Source organism: Coccomyxa subellipsoidea (assembly GCF_000258705.1).
Source record: "Coccomyxa subellipsoidea C-169, whole genome shotgun sequence".
NCBI lineage: Eukaryota > Viridiplantae > Chlorophyta > Trebouxiophyceae > Coccomyxaceae > Coccomyxa > Coccomyxa subellipsoidea.
This window is the reverse complement of record NW_005178032.1, coordinates 810,003-833,447: the sequence shown is the minus strand read 5'-3', so window position 1 is coordinate 833,447 and position 23,445 is coordinate 810,003. Positions and strand designations below refer to the sequence as shown.

Genomic DNA, 23,445 nt, shown 5'->3' with positions numbered 1-23,445 from the left:
TCGCCATTCTCAAATTTGCACCGTTCTGATCAGTCCGCCCAATCTAGTAGAGCACCTGAGGAGATTGGCCTTATTGCGTTATGGCCTGTCCAAATGTTAACAGGGCTGCAAGAACAGGGGCTTGGGAGCTCGAAACAACGGCAAATTTACAGACAGATGAAGACTAGAGATCAGGGTTGTTCCAGCAAGTGTCTATGTGCGGACCACTGTAGTTGCATATCTTCTGCGCGCAGGCGGGGCGCGCAGGAGGTCGGGGGTCTGGTGGCGGACCTGTGCAGCGCGGTGGACGCGACGCGGACGGCAATCAAGTGCCACATGGAGCGCGAGGAGGCGGACGTGCTGCCCCTGCTGCAGGAGCGGCTGTGCGCCAGCCAGCAGCGCGACATGGTCTGGCGCACCCTCTGCGCCATGCCCCTCCGCCTCCTCGAACGCGTCCTCCCCTGGCTCGCTGGTACGCGCTGATCCGCTGACTTTTGCAGCTTGCTCCGAGGATTGTTAGTAGCAGCTGTTGACATAAGCCGTTAAGGAGTCTTTGGAAGAGTCCTAATTTGCCTCCCACCTTCAGCCGAGCCGTTTTCAGGCAATTTCCTGTCAGACCACACCATTCTGGCGTCACAACATAAGGACCCTCTTTGATACTCAGAAGAAGCCTTACATGTGATGGATTTGATAATCATGTGGGAGGTTGACTCATTGTATGAGCTAACTGAGCCAGGCATATAGTTTTATGGTCATGAGCCTGTCTTTACCTCAGGGAAATCCGAGAGGCAATTCCATTCTGCAATCTCCACTCCATGTGGGTCTGATATTTGGACCGTCAGATCCATGCTCGAGCGAAGACTGCTGAGAAGAAGCGCACAGGCTCATAGTTCCAATCGTCTGATTCTGTGTCCGGCCGTGCAGGCAAGCTGACAGAGGAGGAGGCGGGCGCCATGCTGCTGGACTGGAAGCTGGCAGCGCCCGCCGACGACGGCGCCCTGGTTGGCCTGCTCTCCCGCTGGGCAGTGCGCGGACGCCAGGAGTCTCCCGAGCCACAGGTATCGTCATACTCATCTGCCAACAACTGCACCTTTGACGTCCTTATGGCTGCCTACGTCCGCTGAAGTGTTGTTGAGAAAAAGCTGCCAATCAAGTGGGCTGGAAAACAGTGATTTTTTTGTCAGCAACAGGCAAATGGGAAGAGTGTTTCATCCTTCTGCTTCCATCTGATTGGTAGCGTTGCGATGACACCCAAACGGACATGGCAAGCAGCATTCGGGTGGTGTAGTGGCTTTGATTAGCCATGCAACATGAGAAGATAATGTAATGCATGCTGTCCAGGATCAAGACAACCCGCAGCATTACAGCAACAGCACATGCGGGGTGCACATCATCCCGGAGCCTGAGGTGGCAGCAGAGCAGCCGCCCTCCAAGCGGCTCAAGCGCAGTTCTGGGCAACCTACGGCTGAGGAAAATGCCAAGAAAGAGCGCCGCGACAGCGGCGCGCTAGCCTCGAGCTCCGGGCAGGCTCCGGGCAGGGCCATTGGGCAGTCGCGCACAAATCCCATCGACCACATCTTCCAATTTCACAAAGTGAGCACAATGAAGACTCACCTTCAATGTGTGCCCATGCTGTCGTGAGAGCAGTATGTGTGCAAATTGCTTCCACTGGTGGTACTTCCTCGCATGACGCTGAGTTTACATTGAAGTGCAGCCATACAACTCTGCGAAATCTGCTGCACAGCCAGCAGACCGCTAAACATAGGCCACTCTACGCCTTATTACTCTTAGATTTGCAGACTTCCACTGATGTGCAGTCTTCTTGCAGTGCGGTCGTACACGCCTTATTTAAGAGTAATATTTGCACTGCAGGCGCTGCGGAGGGACCTGCATGCACTGGAGGAAGATGCGCGCGCATTTGCAGCAGACTTGGAAGATGCCGAGGAGTGGATCCCGGGACAGCCCGCCCTGCAGCAGCTGGAGGGCCGCTTCAGATGCCTCGCCGGAATGTACAAAGCCCACTCCCAGGTGAGGCGCTGCTGCCTGCACACCTGGCAGACCTCTTTTCGCCGGTGGCATCAACGCCTATCTGAGAAGTCTCTGGGGCTCTAAGGGTGCAAGCAACTTCTCACTGCCGTCTCTCCGTCTAGCATCCAGCCTCATTATTTTTCCATGGATTTGAGCAAAAGAGATGCCCATATCAAGGCAGAGCCAGCGCCAGAGCTAAGAGGAAGAGCCGCCTCGTTCTGGACTGCAGCCATGTTTCTGCATGTGCGTACATGCCTGGAGGGCAGAGCGCTGAAGGGTGTGTGTGCTTTTGAAGTCGGAGGATGAGATTATCTTCCCAGCACTGGAGGGGAAGGAGGCGCTGTCCAATGTGAGCCATGCCTACACGCTGGACCACCAGCAGGAGGCCGAGCTCTTCAGGGGCCTCGACGAGGTGAGAGCTTGCATTTGCTTTATGTATTTACCCTGTTTGGCCCTTTTCAGATCCCAGGACAGCACACAATCATTCAGGTAGATGACATTTCAGAAACGTTCCCAATGAGCATCTCTTTCAGCGTTAAAAGGCCTTCTGCAGACACTCGCACAGGGAGGCCTCGTGAATGCACAGCTCAACAGCATTCAACAAAAATAATTTGAGGATGAGCTCTCTCTGAAGAGTGTCTTTTCCATCAATGTGCTTTCTGCAAAGGCACTATTGCAAGTTCAGAGACCACGGGCGTTATTCTGCAGGCTTTGGCGGCGATTCGGGCCTCAACATCGCTGGCAGATGCGGCGCAGCACGCGACGCGGCTGCAGCGGCTGACGGCGGCGACGCGCGCATCGCTCGAGCAGCATGTGCGCGCGGAGGAGCAGGAGCTGTGGCCGCTCTTTGCGGAGTACTTCACCGAGGCTGAGCAGGATCACCTCGTCGGCGTGATCATCGGCCGCACCGGCGCCGAAGTCCTGCAGGCCATGCTGCCCTGGGTCACCGGTGCGCTAGTGACCTCATTCTCCACTGCTTCCTTCTCAACCCTGGCCATTGTAAGATTCATGGTGTGTTGAATCGGTGTGTGAATGCACCAGATTGCTTCTTGCAATGTCAAGAAGTTGTTGCTTCCCTAAATCTCGAAGGAAAAAGTCTGAAGGAGGTGCGCGGGACCTCCTCCTCATTACAGAGTGCAAGTTTTGTATTCGGGGGTTGGTCCGCAGCATTTCCTTTACACTGATTGGCATGCTGATGTCGCCCCAGATCTTAGCAGCAATAGTCGACCAGCACAGCGGCTACAGCAGATGAAAAACTGCACCAAATGCTCTTAGCAGCCTTGACACGTTGCACTGTTCACTTGGGCCAAAACCGGCCACTGACTGCACATTGCATAAGATTACATTCTCCTTCTCATCGTTGTAAATGATTTGCTGCAACAACTGTGCCCTCCCGCAGAGTCGTTCACTGAGGGCGAGCAGCGAGCGATGATGGACTCGCTGCGCTCGGCGACGCGCAACACCGGCTTTGAGCGCTGGCTCGACGCAGCGCTGCGCCCGCGCGACGGCTCCGACACCGCCGGCGAATCGCCCAAGGCCCCCACCACCGACGCCGACTCCCCCAAAGCCGCCGACGGCGCCGCCAGCAACCAGCACGGCGGTAGCAGCGGCCACGGCAGCGACGCGGCTCTGGCCGAGGTCGCGGAGTACCTGGCAGGGTCCAAGGCCCAGAAGGAGCCGGGCGGTGACGCCGGCGTATTCAAGCCCGGCTGGGAGGACATCTTCCGCATGAACCAGAAGACGCTCGAGGTGCGGCGCTCTGCTGTAATCCACCGATTATGCACGTCTAGCTTTTCTCCTCATTGTCCTCTCCCTTCCACTCACATGTAATGCGTGGGAAGCTGCCGAGCGATGGTGTGCAGTCCTCTTAAGCTCCTTTCACGATCACACCCAACAGCTTCATGCATGCAGTGTGCATAATGTCTGCTTGGAAGCATGAGCATACCTGACCCTATCCGCTTTATTTTTATGAGGTGTACAGGAATATTCAGGCCTAGAGTACTGATTGTGACCCTGGCATGTGTTCACTTTCGAGCAGGAGGCGGTACGGCGCATTGGCAGCGACGAGGGACTGGACGCGCAGCGCAAGGCGTACCTGATGCAGAACATCATGGCCTCGCGCTACATTGTCGCTCAGCAGCGCCGCATGCAGTCTACCCCGGTCGGCCACGCCGCCGCCGGCGGCCGCCGCTGCTACCACGACGCCCGCCAACACATCCTCGGCTGCCCCCACTACAAGCGCGGGTGCGCTGCGTTGCCTGCCTGTTTGACTTAAGTATTGCAAATACACCTCTCTTTGTGTTTTTGCTGTGTGCAAGAATTGGTTGCTGGGTGCTAGATGTTAGTTCCATGCAATTGACCTGGCACCGGGGTCACTTGCAACAGCTGGATGACCAATGGCTCGTATGCTATGCATGCATGCACTAGCCATCTGCATGCCTAAAGCATAGTGTTCTAGCCACTGGTTCTCCTTGCTGTTGTGGGTGCATGATGGCAGAGGTCACCTTTTCTATGTCACTCCAAAACATTTGTGCCTCCTGGGGGGTGCTCGTGGGTGAGGGTGCGGCTGCGGCGCAGGTGTCAGGTGGTGGCGCCGTGCTGCGGCAACGTGTACCCCTGCAAGAAGTGCCACGACGCAGAGGAGGACCATGTGCTGGAGTCCCAGAAGGTGGAGATGATGGTCTGCATGGCCTGCAATCTCCAGCAGACCCCTGCAGGTGTGCGGCTCCTCCCATGTCCTGTCCTTGAACTCTTCCCCTCGCCTCACGTCATTTGCTTATATGTGCCTGAGGTGGTAGCAAGAATTTGACATGTGGCGTCGGGAAGAAGTCAAGGACAGGTGGCGACGCTTTCAGGAGGGATGGACATGCACACGCACCTGATGAGATGCATCAGATATGGTACGAAGGCAAATTTGAGAGGGTCTATATGCTCTCAATGTAGGTATTTGAGGCATGTATGACAGTGTTTTAGATAGCTGGCTGCTGCCGCGTCTGCAGGGTCGTGCAGTGGCTGTGGGGCAGCAATGGCGCGGTACTACTGTGACATCTGCCATCTGTGGGACGACCAGCCGGGGCGCTCGATATACCACTGCCCCTTCTGCAACCTGTGCCGCGTGGGGGAGGGCTTGGGGGTGGATGCATGCCATTGCATGGACTGCAACACCTGCATGCACCTCTCCGAGTTTGCCACCCACAAATGCCGCGGCCTCTCCTCCTGCCCCGTATGCACCGAGCCCCTCTTCGAGTCCTCCCAGCCCTACCGGGTGAGCGCTGCCGCCTGATAATTTTGTTGCCCCCATTCTTGCACCAGACATTGTTACCGCCTTGTACCAATCCTGTGTCGCTATAAGTAGATCATCCTGGGGAGAATGTTGGGTGTGTGCTGCCTGCTGCACCGCATGCATGCACAAGGCATCGATTGCAAGAAAATCAGAATGCAGTCAGTGAGGATCTGCATGGGAGCTGCCTGCCGAGACCCCCCTTTGCAGGGAGCTCCGGTGTGACCAGGCTAACTCATCCTGCTTTTGCACAGTGGCAGCACTGGACAGAGCCTTGTCACACGTAATCCAGTCTGATTGATAGCAGACATGGGCTGTGCTTTCTACATTCCGAGCGGCTTGTCTGTCAGTCCGAGAACCCAGACAGCAGATGAAAGGCTCCAAGGACTGAGCTTATGTCAGAAAGACTGATGTGCGCCAATAAGATTGATGTGGCCACAAAGTTCAAGGTGGTGCCACAAAGGTCTGATTAGATCAAACAAAAGTTTCTGATGGCTGCCTGTGCATGCAGGAGCTGCCGTGCGGGCACTTCATGCACTCGCACTGTTTCGCGCAGTACACGCGCTACAACTACACCTGCCCCATCTGCGCCAAGAGCATGGGCGACATGAGCGTCTACTTTGGCATGCTCGACTCCATCCTGGCCAAGGACGTCTGCGACCTGCCCCCAGCCTACGCCAGCCGCCGCCAGGTGCGCTGACCGCACCAATTAGTAATTCTAGCACACAATTGATGTGAAGAAATCAGTTGAAAATGATCAAATTCGAAAGCCGAACGGGAGCCTGATCTTTCTCCAACCCGCGGTGGTTATGGCATCTGTGTTCAGCTTGTCTTCGATAAGTTGGTGGTTTGCAGCATCATGTGCAAATAATTGCCTGATGGACAAGAGGGCTGGGATGGCTGTCTGTTCGATGTTGATGTCTAGGTGTTGCGCGCAGGTGATCCTGTGCAACGACTGCGGCCGGCAGGGTGAGGCGCCCTTCCATTTTGTGTACCACAAGTGCTCCAGCTGCAATTCGTACAACACAAGGGTGCTCCAATAGTGAGAAAGTAAAATAACAGGCCGAGCGGTGATGGCTTGCTTGTACACGGAGGAACCGTCGCGCGGACACACTCATGCATTTGGCAGATATGTTGCTTGCCGCTTTTGTGCAAGCCATGGCATTTTGAGGCAGCCTGACAAGCCCTGGTACCGCTAGGCTGCCCAAGGAATGAGATGATCTAAGTCAATGTTGGCAATCTACAGTGTGGTGACTGGGGTGCCTCCACCCTCAAAATGTTGCAGCTTTGGGCGATCGTTTTGGTAAGATAAAAAGAAAGGTAGCTGTGCACATCGAGGGGCGGTACTTTTTGGCAGGAGGGTCTTGATCTTTATCAGTGGGGGGATATGCTGTGTTGAAAAGGATTAACCAAGACTTGGGAATGCAGGCTTGGGAATGCAACCAGGGTGCACAAGCAGGGGCAGTCAGGTAGATGCTGCATGTGCTGCCTAAGAATAGCATGTCCACCCTTTTGAAGGTCCGATCGATGAAAAGCTCGAGAAGACAATATTGAATGTTTTGGGTCCAACCGTTTTGACATTCTTTTAGGCATATGGATGCACTCTGCAAAGTGCATATTGTCTCATGTGTGCCGCAATCAATGATTAAATGTGCCACAAGACAATGCGAGTTAGAGTGATGGGCCGCATGTTTTTGTTGTAGTCATGTGCAGATGCGATGCATCGTGCTATATTGTTGCAGCGCAGCTGTATAAGGATTTGACCTGATCAGGGCCAAAAGCACACGCTCGTATCATTTTCTTGCTCCTTGATATATATGTTACAACATGCCAAACTTGGGGACTGCTTTCAAGCTTGTTCGTGGTGATGCTGATCAATAGCTTGGCTTTCTTTGTGTCGCAAGGTTTATGTCATTTACCGGGTTAGACTGCAATGTTGCCGTCACAAATCTGTGCATGATACAAGAGTCGCTCCAGTCTATACTGCCAGACCTTGTAACCAATTTGCTTGGGATAAAATCATTTTGAGATTTTGCAGGTGATTATCAGCTCAGCATCATAAGACTCAATCTGGATTCCTTCATGCTATTCAACCAGTGTAGCACCTTCACGTTGTCCGTACTTTAACCTGCAAATCCCGGTCAATGGGATTCCAATAATCCCGAGACATGATGGGCATTTAGTCTCTGTCTGCATGGCCCGCATTATCCAGCATCTGGATAATGTGGGCCACATCCCGGCTAATACACTGGCATACACATAATAATACAGAGGCACCCCGCAGAAAATTGCTATTCACAGCAAAGGGTTGCTGTCCGAGAGCTTGCTCCTCCGCAGCAGGGGGTTCGAGTCGGTGGACCCGTAGCCCGAAGAGTCATTGAAGGCCCGGTACAACGCTCGCGCGAGTGCCTTCTCGGCCGCATCGTCTGCCTCTGCCTGCATGACCTGCCGCACGCGCTTCACTTTCACATCCGGGTCTTCCAGAACCGCAACCGTCTCCCATGCACGCTTTGGCGCTCTGGCCGGCCCTGGCCCGCTCGCCTGCCCCGGCTTGGTTAGCTGCGCGCCTGTCTGTATGTCACCCACCCCCAGCCTCTGCGTGGAGGCTACTTGCCTCCCGCCCTCCGACCGAGCCTGCTGCTGCCCTCCTGCGATTGGCATACGCACACATGACCTCAAAAACGTTGGGCGGAGCTGACACCATGCAGGATTTATCATGCAATGCCACCAGTTTCAGTATTCGTGATCAGGGATTATGCCTCCTGCAAACAACGATGGAGAGAAGGGCGGTCCAGGAGCAGTTTTGAGGGGGGAAGGCGCACCTGGTTGGGCCTCAGCAGAGGCTGCGGGTGTGCTGCTGGCCAGCTTGGGCGGCTGTCCGCTCGCAGCTCCGATGCCGCGGCGGCCCTTCTGGTGCCAGGCTGGCACAGGCGTTGTGATCCCCTGCTCCTGCGCTCCCAGCCCCCCGCCTGTCCACCCTGCTTTCGCCAACAGCTGCACACCACAACGCAACACTTAGACATTCTATAAAACCACGCCTCAAGCAGTATGCGCAGTATATTTCACAGTTGTGATTGGGGCCTGGGAATATTGTGTAGTCTGCATTGGAGCACTAACTGTTTGACCAAGCTCTCTCGAAACAGTTGAGAAATTGCTGAGACAAAGGCAAGGGCAATGGTTCAGGGGCTGGGCTTTGATGGCTCACTGCGTATCCAATGCCTTTTGTGTCTCTGATCGCATCTGCAGGTTTGGCTTTCCGCAGTTCTCTGTGCGTGGCAAAGGCCTGCTGCAGGGACTGTAGAGTTGTTGCTCTTTCCTGCTCCCTATCAGAGGGACCTGCTCCATCTTCGTTTGATGACCTGCATGCAACAGAAACGCAATTTCATACAGGGACCCTGTGAAGTTATTTTTTCAGAGCTCTCTACATCTTGAAGAAATTCTGCACCTCACAAGTGATTCTGCATCAGACTTTTCAGACCTTTCTGATCTGGCCCATCGCTCCACTGAGGGTCCCGCACCGACCAACTGTTTGTAAAACTCTGCAACCTGGAGGTCTTCTTCGATTTCTTCTTCGCTTGTGGCGTGGATCGTGACCTACGTAAGCAAGCAGCAGTATTCAGATACCTTGAACAACTTAGCATTATTATCGTCGTCAATACTACAGGACTTATAATGGGAGGACAGTCTACCCAGTCTCTCCCCAGTGGCGCCAGCGTTGCGTTGCAACGCAACCTGTCCTTATATCATGTTCAACTCGAGCTGGTGAAAATTGCAAAAAGCTTCTTGCAAAGCACTTGATCAGGCGACAGTATAAAAGACTTACTCCTCGTGTAAACTTTGGCATGTGTACGTTGTGAGAAGCAACGATTGCCATAAAGGGACACCTCCCAAGCTGTGCAACAGTGGATTCCCCAAGCCCTGAGGTCGCCCTTTGAGAAGTCAGTGCAATTCTGTACGAACACAGATAATTCAAGGCCTCCGTTACGTCTTCAATTGCACCCAGGGGAAATTGACTTTACTCAGTAAAGTTTACTGTGACATCTCAGCTAGAAAGAAAGGAAGAACGCACTAGAGGGAACCCCGTAGGAGACCCTAACATGCATACGTGCAGAGCCAGAATGGCTGAGCAGGGAACATCACTTGTAACAGCTAGCCCCCGTCATCAAAGGTAAATGGTGGGGGGCAAGGAGAGGAAACCAGGAAGGGGCTGGCAAGGGGCACGGCGGGCCCGAGAGGACCGGCGCAGAGCCACGTGAGGGATAGAACGGCCGGAAGGCAGAGGGTAAGAAAACCGGGAAGGGACACCGGGGGGTGCCACAGGGGGGCGGGGCCGACGGGGGGCAGACGATTGAGGGGTCCGAGCGGCAAGCCGGACAGAGGGGCAGGAGGCCCGGGAGCTAGATCCACTGGAAAGCAGATGCAGGCAGCTGCTGACTAACCCTCCAGCTTCTGTAAATTGCTTTGCCAAATTGCATGATTAAATTAAGCCATCTGCTCCTTGTTGCATCGTGCTTCTGGCCTTACATTGCTGCAGTAACAGTGTCTCTCAAGGCACAGCACTTGACGACCCTTCCCCACCGGAATTCGATTGGTCAACAATAATGCGGCGCAGCCCTCAGGCTGGCAGCGGCTGCTCGCTTGTCATACTAAATTTCATATTCAAGTCACAAGAGCAAATTCAAGCCTCAAACACTTGCTAGAATTTCTGCTTAGCAAATGGTATCCTCACTAAGGGTCAAGCCGATACTTCAGCTATGCTCCAGCTGAACAGAACTGTCAATACATCAGTTCTCATGATGTCTCAGACTGAGGCCCAGCAACTTCAAAGCTCTACCTTCTATTAAAAAATGCATGACAGAACAGAAAAGCTTAGGTCTTCATAATATACAGTAGAGTATAGAGATAGCACACAGTCACACCTTTCAATACACCTACGGGACCCCTCCATGGCCATCTTCATGCTGGAGTGCAACCCCTCATGCAGGAAAGCTCAATTCTCAGAAGACCGCATCCCAAGCCGCCAAGCCAAGCCTGTCACAATGCCCTCATGGCTGCACAGTGGGCCCCGGCTGTGGCGGCTGCGGCGGCTGTGAGGGCTTGGGGGGCTCCGGCGGGTCCGGGGGATTTTTCCGCGGCGGCGCGGGCGGCGGCTCCGGCCACGGCCGCGGAATCTTGACCGACTCGAGCGGTGTGGAATCCACGCTCACACCCGTCTTAATGTCCGCCGCCTCCAGCACCGGCGCCACAGAGATCAGCGTCGGCGTGATCGAGACCCCTGCCGCAATGTTGGCCGAGTCCGCGACGCCGATATTGATCAGCGTCGGGCCGATGTTCACGCCGATCGACACGAGCGCGCCGCCGGACGACGACGTCTGGATGAGCGTCGGTCCAATAGAGATGGCTTGCGCGAAGAGTGCCGCGCCGACGGGGCCGAGGACGGCGAGGCAGGGGGAGTAGTTGATGCCGGTGGCCGCCAAGATTGCGCCGAGCGCGCTCTGCTGCAGCTTGGACGACGAGTCCGCAAAGAGCCGCGGGTCGGAGACAACGAGGAGACCGTTGAAGAAGGTCGTTGCGTTGCCGATGCGCGCCGGGCCGACGAAGCTCGGGACGCCCCCCGTGGGAATGTTCTGCAAGCGCTCCAGCGCGTCCGTTGCGTTGGCTGGAAGGTCGACATTGGTGGCGTCGTTGATGACCCGCTCGAGCGCGGCCTCGGGGCGGCCATTGGCTGCATCGTTGATCGCCTGCAGCGTGAGCTTCTCCAAGGTGTCGAGGGTGAGCAGCGCTGCCTCCTCATTGCCGCCGGTGGTCTGCAGCGACAGGATGGCGGCCGTGGCAGCCCACTTCTGTAGGCTCACATCTGCATCCGATAAAAGCGCCGGGCCTGCGCCCTGTGGGGACTCCTGGCCTGCTGCTAACCCCAGAACTGCTGCGCACAGCAGGATCCAGATCTCCAATCTGCATAGAAAACATCATTAAGAGCTTTTCAGACAGAAAAGATGCCTTCTGAGCAATCTTACCGTTAAGAAGACTTCATAACTTTTCAACAGAAGTCTTTGAGGGATGGGGATGTTAGAAATTTGCCAGCATATAATCGAGTGTGAGGGAATTGTTGCACTCACCTTGGACGCATTGATTGCTGTCCCTGATCCCAACTTCAGCAATTGCGATGTCAAACGGCCCTGCGCTTCGTTGCTGGCCAGAAAAGCAAGTGACCATCTGCTCAACCCGGTGCCATTGCTTGCAGGCAGTATATCAGGCAAAATTTACTGGGTCATTGAAGGTGCTCCTCTGGGGACAAGGTCGCGTAAGCGGACGTAATAATGTACTGATTTCAGAGCTTCAGGATCAAAAGTGCTGCAGATAAGCTCTTCCTAGCATCGCGGTGATAACGCAGGTGGATCGTGGAAGGACATTTTCCGATATGTTTTCTGAGCAAGCAAAATTTCAAACATTTTTCATAGCTTATTTCCCTTAGCAAGGACAGCTATGTTGTGTCATACAATTCTGTTATACAGATGCATCACGCAGCTCGATTGAGAGATGCATCTTGGTATATCAGATCACGGTGCTTTGATCCCAGCATTGAGTTGAGCTTCTGTGAAGGATTCTAGGTTTCACGGTGTAAACCACATAGGCAGGAAATTACCAATATCCTTCTCTCCGACGAGGAGTCATTTAAGTTGATCACAGTGATTTCGGGTCATCGGTGTCAGGTGTCGCACGCTACCTCAAGCGTGAACAACGACGAATGCCGTGGGTGGTCTCGAAAGAGGGAGGCTGGCCTTAGCCTGGGGAACCTTGATCACCTCATCCAGACATGCACATTCGTGAATGAAGCAGGAAATTGGCTGTCTATGCCGTTGAGTCGCAGGTGCGCACGGTGATGCAAAATATAGAGCAAGATGGTGCCTTTTCAAGGTGAAAGCTTGTCCTTTTTAGAGCCACGAAAATGGGAAAAAGGTCATTATGGCGAACATCAGAAGTATCACTTCGTGCTCGTCTTGCATGTCTTCCATGTCTTCACAACTTCTACGTCTGCTAAGTGTTGATGCTGGGAGGGCGCAGGTGTCCTGCTACCATCTGTGCAGCGCTTGTCTTCATAGCACTTGCTGCTGTGAGCAGCGCGGAGCTTGACGCGAAAAATGTATTGAAGGATTGCGAGCTTTGCAAAAAGTTCATCAACTTTGATGCCCCTCAGCCAGTCACCGGTCCTTCGCAGTCCTTTCTGGACCATTATGCAGCTGTCATTTCAGGTGATGCACCCATCCCCTTCCAGGGGAGGGCTGCTTTCATTCCAATGCTTTCACAAGACAGACAGCAACACGTGTGATCATGTGCAGAAGCTCAAGGCAGGTCTGGTGATTAGCCGGGCCAACATCATTGAGTGATGTGTCCAGGAAACCTGCTGCTCACGGAGAAGTCACCGGCCGAAGCTATAAAAGCCACATTCCGACTCTTCGACTCAGCACGCCAATACGTAAGGTCTGGCTTTTCCCTTTCCTTGCCCTCACTTGGCAGCCTGCTAGTTCTTGCCCCTGCTGACATGCTGGCACTGACCTCGTGACTGTGCTATAACTCCTCTTGTGGTTTACAGGACGATAGCGGCTAATCAGACAGGGCAGCCCAATATCATCGGTGCCATTGCCAGCTCAGACTTCTACGCACTGAATCAGCTGATTGGCACCAAGCTGGCCGAGTACCTGCCGGACCACATCGGCCTTGACCATTTTGCGAACAACTACACACAGGTGAAGTCCCAGACACAATCTAAGAATTGAGGGGGCTTCGGTGGAGCTCCTAGAGATTTACATGCGGGGTCAGCGCACTCAAATTGATTCCATCAGAATCCTGCACAATCTCGGACTTTGCTGGAATGACATGGACAATAGCGGACTTTGTCCGAAGTGGATTGATGATGCCGGGGAGCGATGGGATGTATATACCTACTGCTCCCACCTGTTGGGTGTGTCAAATGAGGCAAACAAGTGCAGTCCTTTTCTGGAGTCCTTTCGTCTCAAATATTCTCCAGCGATGATCTTTTCCATGGCTTCTGCTTTGGATCCAAAGCAGTGAGGCACAGATGTTGAAGGTTGCCCCTTGGACCTAGATCTTCAGATCAGAGTCTTTCATGTCATTTGATAGCTCTCAGGTCCATCTGGATTGCAGTGTCCACATATTTTATCAGCAGATACTTGGCAGATTTCACTCACGGCCGTTTCGATTGGTGCATGCGACAGGCGGTGCTGCCGGGCCTGACAACAGCGTTGACAGGCATCAACTATGCGCCCTGCCTCTTTTCCACGGGCGCGGTTGGGGCCATCGGAGGCGTCACCGGCATCGGGATCAGCCCCAAGATCTTCAACTATGGTGCTTAATTCTTTCCATCCGATCTGACACCATACACCATGACACTCTGTCTTCTCAGGGATAAGGGATTACAACTGCCACCTTCAGTGCTTTGCACAGTACCGCTGCCTGAATGCTCCGCGCCGGATGTGCGTGTTAAGTCCTCACGCTATGACATGGGAGTCCAGTTCTTGCAATGCCCCGGCATTATCTGAGTTGAAGCCGCATAGACCGAAGCCAAATCAAGTCGTTCACGCATTTCTGGTTTGAATGCTGTATCACGTGATAGACTGAAGCATGTGGAGGTAATGCTTGGTGACACAATTGCTGGTGGCAGGTGCCTCGGGAGGGGCGGTGATTGCTCAGGGCGTGGCTGTCAGCCCATCCCTGCTCTACATCAGCCAGTCCGGCTCGGCCGGCATTGCCATCGGCGCCAACGTGGTGAGCCCCGTGCTCTTAGCTTGCGGCTTTCCGGCTTCAGGATTAGGACGCGCAAGGTAGCTTGTAGTAAAAAAAGCACTCGTGGCAGATTGGTTCAAAATGCCATTCTCTCCGGTCAGGATCCTGGCTGACAAGGTCCATGTACTCTCCTCCATTTCTTAATGGGGTGCCCCTTTGCCCAAGCTAGGCTTGTCTTTTGTACGTACCTGCTCTGCATGCTTTGAATGGGTGCTTTCACTAGAGGTCATCTGGTTAGTGATGGCCAGAGGATCAAGCAAAGCAGTCTTGCCTGCGAACACGGCTTGCTCCAAGATGAAGGCATGCAAAGCAAGCGAGACAAAATCTCAAAAATCACGTACTGCAGTGGGAAAAATTGCCTAATACAGTGTCTCACGCTGCCATCTTTTCCATACAGCATAGGCAAAGCACAGCCTGCATGCATGATGCTCAATTCTTGTCTCGATGTGCGCTACCTCACGCTACCATCTGGTCGTGAGAGCACAGATGCAAAGCAGTGTTGCCTGCATGCATGACACTTACCGCTTCCTTTGACGTGCACAGTCCCCGTCGCTCATTACCGTGGGACCGACAAGGTACATACGAGCGCGCGTGGGCGTAGCCGCCGGCAAGTCCGCGCTCAGCGTCAGCTTTGCAGGGGCACCGGGGCCGGCCCCGGCTCCCGGGCCGGGGGCCGCGCCGGCCGCCGCACCAGCCACCGCCCCCGCGCCTGGGGCCGGCAGGGGACCCTAAATCTGAAATGTTCTGATTTAGAGAAAATGGTATGCTGTCATCAGAGCAAAAGGAGCATCAATAGGAAGGAGGAAGGGCTGCCTCGCAGTGTATGTAGAACACGTGAAACAAACAAGACACCTCCAGCCTTGGAGTACATTCTGATGAGTAAGCCACTGCACATTAAGGTCCAGGTGTGTCTGGATGCACCTAACACATGGCACGACATGTTGATGTAGCCAGCTTTGACCTGCTGAACATGAAAGCACCTGGTAGGAGAGGCAGGATGCAAAGACAGGTCTGGCTCGGTAATGGACATACTCAATTCAGACTGATTTGGAGTTCTCCGGGCAGCCAGGCAGCACGGTCCTAGGGAGGTTGAGGAAGGTCCGCAGAGCTGGTGCAATTCCTCAGGGGTGGTGATATGGGCCTGCAGACTAGATGGACCGCACACGCAATGCAGACTCAACCAGCTGAGCTGGCCCAGAGAATCGGCCTAGCAGCTCAAAACGGGTGCCTTGCTCCGCTAGGCAGGGCTCTGCAGCCCGATTTATTCTTGATTATTCATTATTCCGAAGGGATGCTTCCAATTGTCCACAGAATTTGGTGATGGCTAAATTCCAACTTTGAGAGATATTAAGCGCCCTGCCACAGCGGCATGGGGTATGTGAATGTCTGAAATATAACGGTGAAGAGGAACATGAATATTGCCAACAGAATCCTTGATATTAAGGTGTTCAAAGATGTTTTGCTTCAGGTACCAGGGGAAACTGTATTGTTTTGTCTGGTCTTAGCGAATATGGTTGCGGTGCCCTGCTGCTTCCATGCTGCAGCGGTGTCCTTAGCAGAGAGTTATCCTCCGTCTTGTATTCTTTAGAGGCAATTTCTTGGCCAGATTGAGCACTTTGAAAGAGCCACTTTGCTTTTGAAGATCTTGACCCACTAGCCAACAAGCTTAAGCTCAATGGTGCAAGAAGAGCCAATTACAGCAGTAGCGAGGGTGTTGTAGATCTGTGAATGTAGATTTCTGGCATCTGAAATGGCCAGAGAGATGGCACCCTTTTCCATTCGAAGTTTGGTTGCTAGCACCATGCAGCACATAGAGGCCTCAGCATATCTTTCATTGAAGAGGAAGAAGTTTTTTTTTAATTTAACAGTCACTGGCAATTGTGGTATGCTTTGCGTGTAAAGAAACGCGCCGCATGCAAGTTGTGGATAGTGTTCATTCTTGCTTGATCGTTGCAAGAATTCTTGGACCACAGGCTTAGCACAAAGGTGTGTGCAGGAGGCTAGCTCAAAGTTTCAAACCTCGTTGTGCGGTCAAAAAATGGGCCCATATGATATCATGCATGGCGATCGTAATGGCCCGTGCTCGCGACCGATCGGCCCTCCAGTATTGTGCATCAGTTAACACGTGTATAGATGGCCAGCATGCTGCGATACATGTGCATGCATGCAATGCACATTCACTGGTAAAGGGGATGGCATGGCTATGTGATGGGTCCAGTCGACTTATGCATCTCGAGTGCACAATCATCAGTGTGTCACCAGGGTTCCAATTCACCTCTGCATACCCCATTGCTTACCCCACTGCATACGTCTTTATCTAATTACCAAGAGATGCACCTGATCACAGCAGGCTCTTTGAGTCTCTACACATATTTTACCATTACATGATAACTTTGACATGTGTTCGCCAATGCTGGAAGTGCACAATATTGTTTTGCCACTTCTGCCAACTGGTTTACCCCTAGGGAAAACTGGTGAGGACCTGATGATCTCAAAATCCTCTCGCATGCCATTCTTGAGATGAACCTTTCTGAAAAGGAGAGGGAAAGGAGGTCCCTAATCCAGCTATCTTCATGGCCTACAATCTGAACCAGCAGATGCCGTTCTGAAGATGTAGAGGAAGATGTCATTGTGGCGGACAGGACATGGCTTGTCACGGGCACGCCCGCCGATGGCGGCGATGATGCTCAATTTGAACCGTGAATGGTTTTGCTAAGGCATCTCGGATGGATGTAGACACCGACAGGTCTACAGAGTGTCTGGGTGAGCACTCTGAACTCCCGAGCTGTTCCAAGGCCTTTGTGTGAGAGGACGATTGCAGCGATGATGCCAAACAAGTACCATCAAATTCCTAGTGAGACTTATCCCATTGCGGACAACATGTAACCTTGTCTGAGCTGCAGAGCCCTGCTTCACCTTCATAAACCTAAACATCAGATCATAGGAGGGCTTGTTGCCTGAAGTCACAACTGTTTGGAACAAAGTATTTTGCTGCTATGCGCAGGACTATGTGAAGTCTTCAAAAGGGCTTCATGACAGAGGTGATAGCTCGGGGACAGTGAGATCAGGCGCCATGGCGGCTTCAGCAGGCATATCATGACCTTGAGGTATGATCTGGAGTCATTGATTGAATTTGTGGCTGTGATGACCTGCTTAGAGCAATGTCTCTTTTTGCAGCTATTAAGCCGGCATGCTTGCCATCTGAGTGGCTTGGATGTGACTTTATGCTGCGCAGAATGATGTGGGCTTTGTCTGGCTGGCAGCTCCTGATGCTGAGCTGCCAGTCCTAAAAAGTGCCCAACATCCTTTGTGTTGAACCTGCAAACCTTGAGTATGCGAAGTGTGCTTCTTGCTGAAGCGTTTGGTTACTTCACAGGGGCGCACAGCATGGAGGCAAAGTACCCCACGCTGTTGGAAAGCCGTGGTCCTTGGAATTCTTGAACACCTCGCCACATACCGCTCTCACTGCAAGTGGTAGAGAGATGGAGTCGTGACTGCTTGGCTATGTAGATTATGCTGTTCAATGCTCCAAGGAGATTTTCTCTATAAAATTTATAGCACAAAGCAGTAGAGCGCTAGCTTAATTGGCAGGTTGTTGACCAAACTGAGTTCATCAACGAGGATGTGTTGTAAGATCACACTCAAGCCCTAGGGTGGGTGCCATACGGCAACTAACAAGCTGCGTGAAGGCTCCTTAGAAAACAAATTTGTGCAACTATTCTCTTACAGATACATGCACCATGTCTGCGCAAGCCTGTGTACATATTCCTCGTCTCAGCGCTGCATTATCTGAACTGCGTCTGCTTGCGAGCAAGCTTGCCCTACCTAAGGATCGATGACATCAATATATTGTACAGACATGGAATGTCAGGCAGTGCTGCAACACGAATTAACAAGGGCAATTGGCTGCCTAAGCTTTTCCTGGGATGGCATCAAATTCACAGACCTGGGTAGCACAGCTGGCAGGGCGAATCCACTATCAATGAACGGGGGCAATCCCCCAGATACAGCAATTTTCAGATCGTACCTTTCCAAAACGACAGCAAAAACTCTGGAAATGAGTGACGCCTTGTGTACTCTGAAAAAGATGCAACGCTACCCACCTTGAGGGTAGCGGGCCTTCTCAGCGCCTAGTGACTGATTCCTACTGATTCCAATCTGCTCATAGCCTTATCCTCAGATTGCTCACCTAGTGATATTCAAACTGCTCACCACGTTGTCAACCCTGTCTTGCACACAGATCTATCGCCATCCACCTCACCTAGACAGATAGCGCTTTGGGACAGCAAAACAACTTAGGCCCATCGTATTTTGCGACTTCCATCCAACAAGATACTCGTTCCTTTGTCTGGCATGCTCGCCTGCAAAATCCTCAGAATTGCTCATGCTAATTGATTTGGGAGACTGACAACTGTCCCCTTCTCATGCCGTATCCATGCATGTCTCTGCACGGCAAGACCCATCCCTTCCGCGGTATCAAGGATGAGAAGCATGCATCCTGGGTGCAGAGGCCTCCTCAGTAGGTCTCCCGCTCTCCCAGGGACTCAGTGTTGCCGCTGTTTGAGCGCCCCTTGCCAATGGGAGATGATGTCAGCAGCAGGGAGGTGGCATTCGCCAGGTCGCCCTCAGTGACGGCGCTCTTGAGAGAGTCCAGCCGGTCTGCCATGTGCGCCTGCTTCTCCACCGAGCGCAGCAGCGCACGCCGCGTCTTCAGATAGTCCCCTGTCAAAAAGCCCCAGCCGATGTTAATCTCTGCGACGGTTGAAGACGACATCTATGAACTGTACGGTCGTCCTCAGGATGGTGTTGAGAGCCACAGGACGATTGACAATCTCCATGACGCTTGAAGAAAACTTTGGAAGCTGCACTGTCCTCCTCGGGACTGTGCTGAGAGCCACAGGACCGCCGTATTGGCGCCTTAGCATGCTCAAGGCTGCTGACACTTTGGAAAAAGGGGAAAATCTCCACAGTGAGGCTGAGGAAATAAGCCTTTCTGTGAAAAACTCCGCAGGCGGCGTACCTTGCGTTTCAGCCAACTCCACTTTCGCGCGCACCAGCGTTTCCATGAGAGTCTCATTCTCCTCTCGCAGCCGCATCACCTGCCACGGCCACGCCAGACCTCACCATCACATCAGTGCTTCAACAAGCCATTGCAACACTTCCCATAAGCAGCAGCGGCTGACGATCACAACAGCCTTTGGAACACTTCCTCAAATCGAGATCAATCAACAATCATAGCCATACCATGTCAACATGAAGTGTAGTGAGGAGACAGAATGAGGTTCGGGTGCCCGGTGCCTAAGGCTCACCTCCACCTCTTCATCTGAGAGTCCAGCATACACATGGCCGATGCCGGAAAAGCGCGGCCGGCCCGGCGACTTGGGATTGACACCGCCCGCCGCCTCCGTCTGCACCGCATGACCACAACACTCTCTCAGAATCTGCATTTCTTGCAAGTCCTCTCACAAGCATCCAGGAGGACCATCCCTCCACCCTTCCCCATAGGTGTGCACGCTCCCACAAGTTCAGCACAAAATGCACCGTGGGGACCAACCGCAGCCACCCATTTGGAGCCAGACAGCACAATCCTCATCAGATCCCGCAGTTGATCTAGCAGTAAAGAACGATTATACTCAGTGGGCAGTGATGCACCCATACTTGATCCACTATTTGCACAGCGCTCAAGAGCACAGAGGTCAGGCGCGCACCACAGAGGCGGAGGCTTCGGCTGCGGCGGCGATGTGTTCGGGGACGGCCAGCTCGCCAGCGTCGGGGATCATGCCTGAGGAGATCTTCTCAGCCACATGCGCCAGCTGCCGCGCCAGCGCATCCCGCTGCTTCTGCAGTGCCGCACGCTCGTGCTGGCTGCTCTTCAGCTTCTCCCCAGCATCCTGCATCGGCAGCGCGAGCTAAAATTTCCAAATTCCCCTCACGCCCCCAGATTGCAGTAACACAGTTGACTCGGTGTAGCGCGAGTAAAATTCCTTCTTGCCAAGGTTGATAAAGGAGATGCATGAAAATGACAACATCAGAGGAACCAATGGTGGCTTGAATCCAGGACTTGGCAAGGCCAGCATGCTGCATAGCTGTCCTGGCGGGCACAGATGCATCCTTCATCCTTCAAGCTCAACATGCTGCATATGCATTCTTACACAGCAAAGTACAAAGCTAGACCACAAAGGAGGTGGTACTAAGAGTGGGGGCGGCACCTGCAGGCGCTCGGCGGCCTGCTGCTCGAGCGGGGAGGAGAGCAGGGAGATGCTGCGAACGCGGTCGCGCAGGGCGGCCAGGCTGCTGCTGCCGCGCCGCTCGGCCTGGCCGCGCGCAGCGGCGCCCTCCTGCAGAGCGCGCAGCTCCTGCTCCAGGCGCGAATTCTCCTGGTCGGCCCTCTCCAGCGCGCGCTGCATCTTGCTGATCTGCGCCTCGTACAGCTCCACCCGGCTGCCCGCCTCCGCCTGCACCGCACATCTTCTTGTCAGAGTTCTGCTGCTTTCACGCAGCTTTGTTTCCACAGTCTCCCGCACTCTCGTCACGGGGAGATGAAAACCAGAGGTGTTTACCAGAATCGCCAGCTTTCTAAGGCCGGTCAACAATGCATGATGCTTCAGCAATGTATGCTGATAGCAGGAGGAAGTGCTTGTCAGTTGTTTGGCGCCTGTCATCGTCCGAGAGGTGTGGTGGACGATCGCAACCCTAGTTTGTGCACTCCTCGAATCTTTTGTCTCATAAAAACACTTCTGCCCCAACAACTGGCAGAGACAAAGAATCTCCACACCGTTGCTCTCATGCCTAGTACTTTGCTATAGAGTGTCAAGGTAGAGAGGTCAAGCGGCGCGCACCGCTTTCCAGCGCAGGACGCCAATGTCGTTGTCTGCGACGTGGGCGCCCCAGGCGGCCTCGGCGGCGGCGCGGTCGGCCTTAAGCGCGGCGCGGCGCTCATGGTCCCACTCGTCCCCGCCATCGCTGGAGCTGTCGCGCAGGCCGCCCATGCTGCTGGCTCCGCGCCCGATCAGGCCCGCCAGGCCGCTGCTCGCCTCCGACACGCAGTCGTCCGCCGTCACCGCCCTCGCCCTGCAGCGCCGTGCAGCGTGTCAGACACAACTTTGCTTCCTCGATACTTCTCAAGTGTACGGCAGGAGACGCCTTTAGGCAGGAGAAAATAGCCAGAATTTGCTGGGGCGACGCCTTCCAGCAGGAAAAACAGCCTTAATCTGCCTGTCCAGCAGCACCACATAGACACATGCAGTATGTAAAACAGGGGCATCTGTGCTTCCGTTGAGGTGTGCAGGTTGCAAAGCTTAACATTCTTGGCCACCCTTCAGCATGCCATGATCAGGCGACATGATGAGACACAGATGAGAGGTAATGCAGGTGGGTGGCAATGCTTCACATACCTGCTGGCCCAGCCCACATCGCCATCGTGGGGGTCGACAGCGAAGGCATTCTCGACACCAGCCCTGCCGGACGCGCTGGCGTGAGGCCGCCCCACGTCTGGAGTCGAAGGGCCGTTGCCCAGGGCAGCATCCTCTTCCAAGGCCTGATCGCTCCTGCCAGCCTCCTGCTCCGGCGGCGAGCCTGCACTCCTGTGCTCGCCGCCAGACGCAGGGATGTCCGATGCAGGTGCATGGCCCTCAAAGGCGCCGGCAGCATGTTGCCCCGAGGGTGATGCATGCTGCAGGTCCGCAGGGGCTGCACTGTCCTCGATGTCCAAGCCTTGCAGAATGCCTGGCAAGGCGTCCAGAGGGCTCCCGAAGCCCGCCTTGTGCTCTGCGCCTCCCCTGGGAGTCGCCAGCTCGCTTGGTGCCCTCGTGTGCGCAGCGTGCGCGTCAGAAGCTGCTCGTGGCTCGCCCCGCTCATGCGCACTGCTTGCATGGTGTGCCTCTGCCACCACCCCCAAGACCCGATGCGAAGACCCATGCTGTCCGAGGTCGGTGCCAAGCCCGGCAGCTGGTGTGTCATGACGTGTGTCTGCGCTGTCCATGTCAGCGTGGGGGCCATCTGCAACTGCAGGCAGATCCTCCTGTGACCCAGAATGTTCCCCGCCACTCTGGTGAGCTGTGTGCTGGCTGCTGCTGCGCACGCCCGACGTGCTCTCCAGGTCCTGGGCTCCCTGCATTGAACGAAATATTCAAAATGACTGCTAAGAAAATGCGAAGGAATCCCAATGACAGTTAGGCAATACACCAGGCCTCAAGCATGATGCGCACCTGGCCAGCATCCAGGTAGCTGCCCTGGAGGTCATGCACGTTGCCGCCGCGCAGCTCATCGAATGAGTCACCGGCGCGCACATCCGCCATGGTATTGTCGCCGGCGAGGCGCAATCCCTTCCTGCGGCTGCGGCGGCCGGAGCGCGGATTTGCCATGCCCACCCCCTTCTCGTCATAGTCCTGTATAATCTCCTGCGCCCACAGCACAGCCAGCACCTAAGTCTGCTGATAAGAGTATGGCGAAAACCTCTGTATGTTTACAACAGATGCATCCATCAGAGACCTTCATGCTTGACTCAAAATAAGCAGATCTTTAGGAAAGAAAGCGTGCTACGGCGCTGGATGGTGCGAGTCGAGATCCTATATCGTTGGGAGCACACCTCGACATTGCTGCCAGGGACAAAGTGGGAGGCGAGGTCCAGGGGAGGGACGGCGGCGCGTGGAGGGGACCCCCTTGCAGACCGTGACGGAGATCCCCGGGACGACTGCGACGGGGTGCCATTCATGGGAGCCGAAACCCCTGTGCAAACCCGACATGAACCCTCAAGAAAACTGCCAAAATGCCACGCGTGCCCACAGCTTCCGCATTTGCGATGACCTCTCAGCTTGAAGAATTTGACACACGCTTGAATGTGCCTCCTGGCACATGGTTCAACGCATGCAAGACGAGGGACCAAAGGCAGGAATGCATGCATGTCAATAAGGGCTGAGAAGTATGTGATAAGGTCTAGTGGCAGGGGGATACTAAATCACTCAATCCAACAGGGTAATAATGGAGTATCGTCCCCCGTTGGGTGTAGTATCCCCCTGCTAGTGGGAGAGGGAGGGGTGGTACCGATGCGGTGGGCCTCCATGTCCTCGATGATGTTCTGCACGATGTCGTGGTCGATGTCATGCAGCTGCAGGCCCACAGGGCCAATGTCCCTGCTGCGGATTTGCAGCTCGTGCAGCTCCTTCTGCACCTCCACCTTCTCCGCCTCCTTCAGGCTCAGCGCCGTCTTGAGCTCCTGAAACATGCCCCACAGCAGCTCAATGGCTTTCATTCTGTAAAGATCTTCTCATTCAAAATTAAATCCCTGCCGTGTTCCTGCTCAATGCCCCACAGTCGCTCAATGCCTTTCGTTCTCTTGACTCTCTTCCAAAAAT

The 23,445-nt window shown here is 54.2% G+C and overlaps 5 protein-coding genes across 5 annotated transcripts; 3 read left to right on the top strand and 2 right to left on the bottom strand.

Annotated features, from left to right (window-relative positions):
- Positions 1-2,766: 2,766 nt before the first annotated feature.
- Positions 2,767-6,330, top strand: COCSUDRAFT_17176 (putative zinc finger protein; the record flags this gene model as incomplete). Its single annotated transcript, XM_005646364.1, has 8 exons — positions 2,767-2,956; positions 3,407-3,607; positions 3,665-3,756; positions 4,046-4,251; positions 4,585-4,742; positions 5,007-5,272; positions 5,799-5,978; positions 6,226-6,330. Coding segments are annotated over 8 exons (1,398 nt in total), but the record flags the coding sequence as incomplete, so codon positions are not given.
- A 1,252-nt stretch (positions 6,331-7,582) lies between these two features.
- Positions 7,583-8,632, bottom strand: COCSUDRAFT_56324 (hypothetical protein; the record flags this gene model as incomplete). Its single annotated transcript, XM_005646363.1, has 3 exons — positions 7,583-7,935; positions 8,110-8,281; positions 8,624-8,632. The coding sequence occupies 3 exons, from the start codon at positions 8,630-8,632 to the stop codon at positions 7,583-7,585; spliced, it is 534 nt and encodes a 177-aa protein (XP_005646420.1).
- A 1,700-nt stretch (positions 8,633-10,332) lies between these two features.
- Positions 10,333-11,417, bottom strand: COCSUDRAFT_56323 (hypothetical protein; the record flags this gene model as incomplete). The annotated part of the gene is made up of 2 exons (XM_005646362.1): positions 10,333-11,242; positions 11,407-11,417. The coding sequence occupies 2 exons, from the start codon at positions 11,415-11,417 to the stop codon at positions 10,333-10,335; spliced, it is 921 nt and encodes a 306-aa protein (XP_005646419.1).
- Positions 11,418-12,674: 1,257 nt separating this feature from the next.
- COCSUDRAFT_42905 (hypothetical protein) lies at positions 12,675-14,824 on the top strand (the record flags this gene model as incomplete). The annotated part of the gene is made up of 5 exons (XM_005646361.1): positions 12,675-12,769; positions 12,882-13,035; positions 13,525-13,654; positions 13,971-14,074; positions 14,636-14,824. The coding sequence occupies 5 exons, from the start codon at positions 12,675-12,677 to the stop codon at positions 14,822-14,824; spliced, it is 672 nt and encodes a 223-aa protein (XP_005646418.1).
- A 2,977-nt stretch (positions 14,825-17,801) lies between these two features.
- Positions 17,802-18,659, top strand: COCSUDRAFT_33568 (hypothetical protein). The gene has a single exon (XM_005646360.1). The coding sequence runs from the start codon at positions 17,928-17,930 to the stop codon at positions 18,198-18,200; it is 273 nt and encodes a 90-aa protein (XP_005646417.1). The 5' UTR covers positions 17,802-17,927; the 3' UTR covers positions 18,201-18,659.
- Positions 18,660-23,445: the final 4,786 nt, after the last annotated feature.

Coding starts and splice junctions, on each gene's coding strand:
- COCSUDRAFT_33568 (XM_005646360.1), top strand. CDS start 17,928: ATGACATCAATATATTGTACAGACATGGAATGTCAGGCAGTGCTGCAA.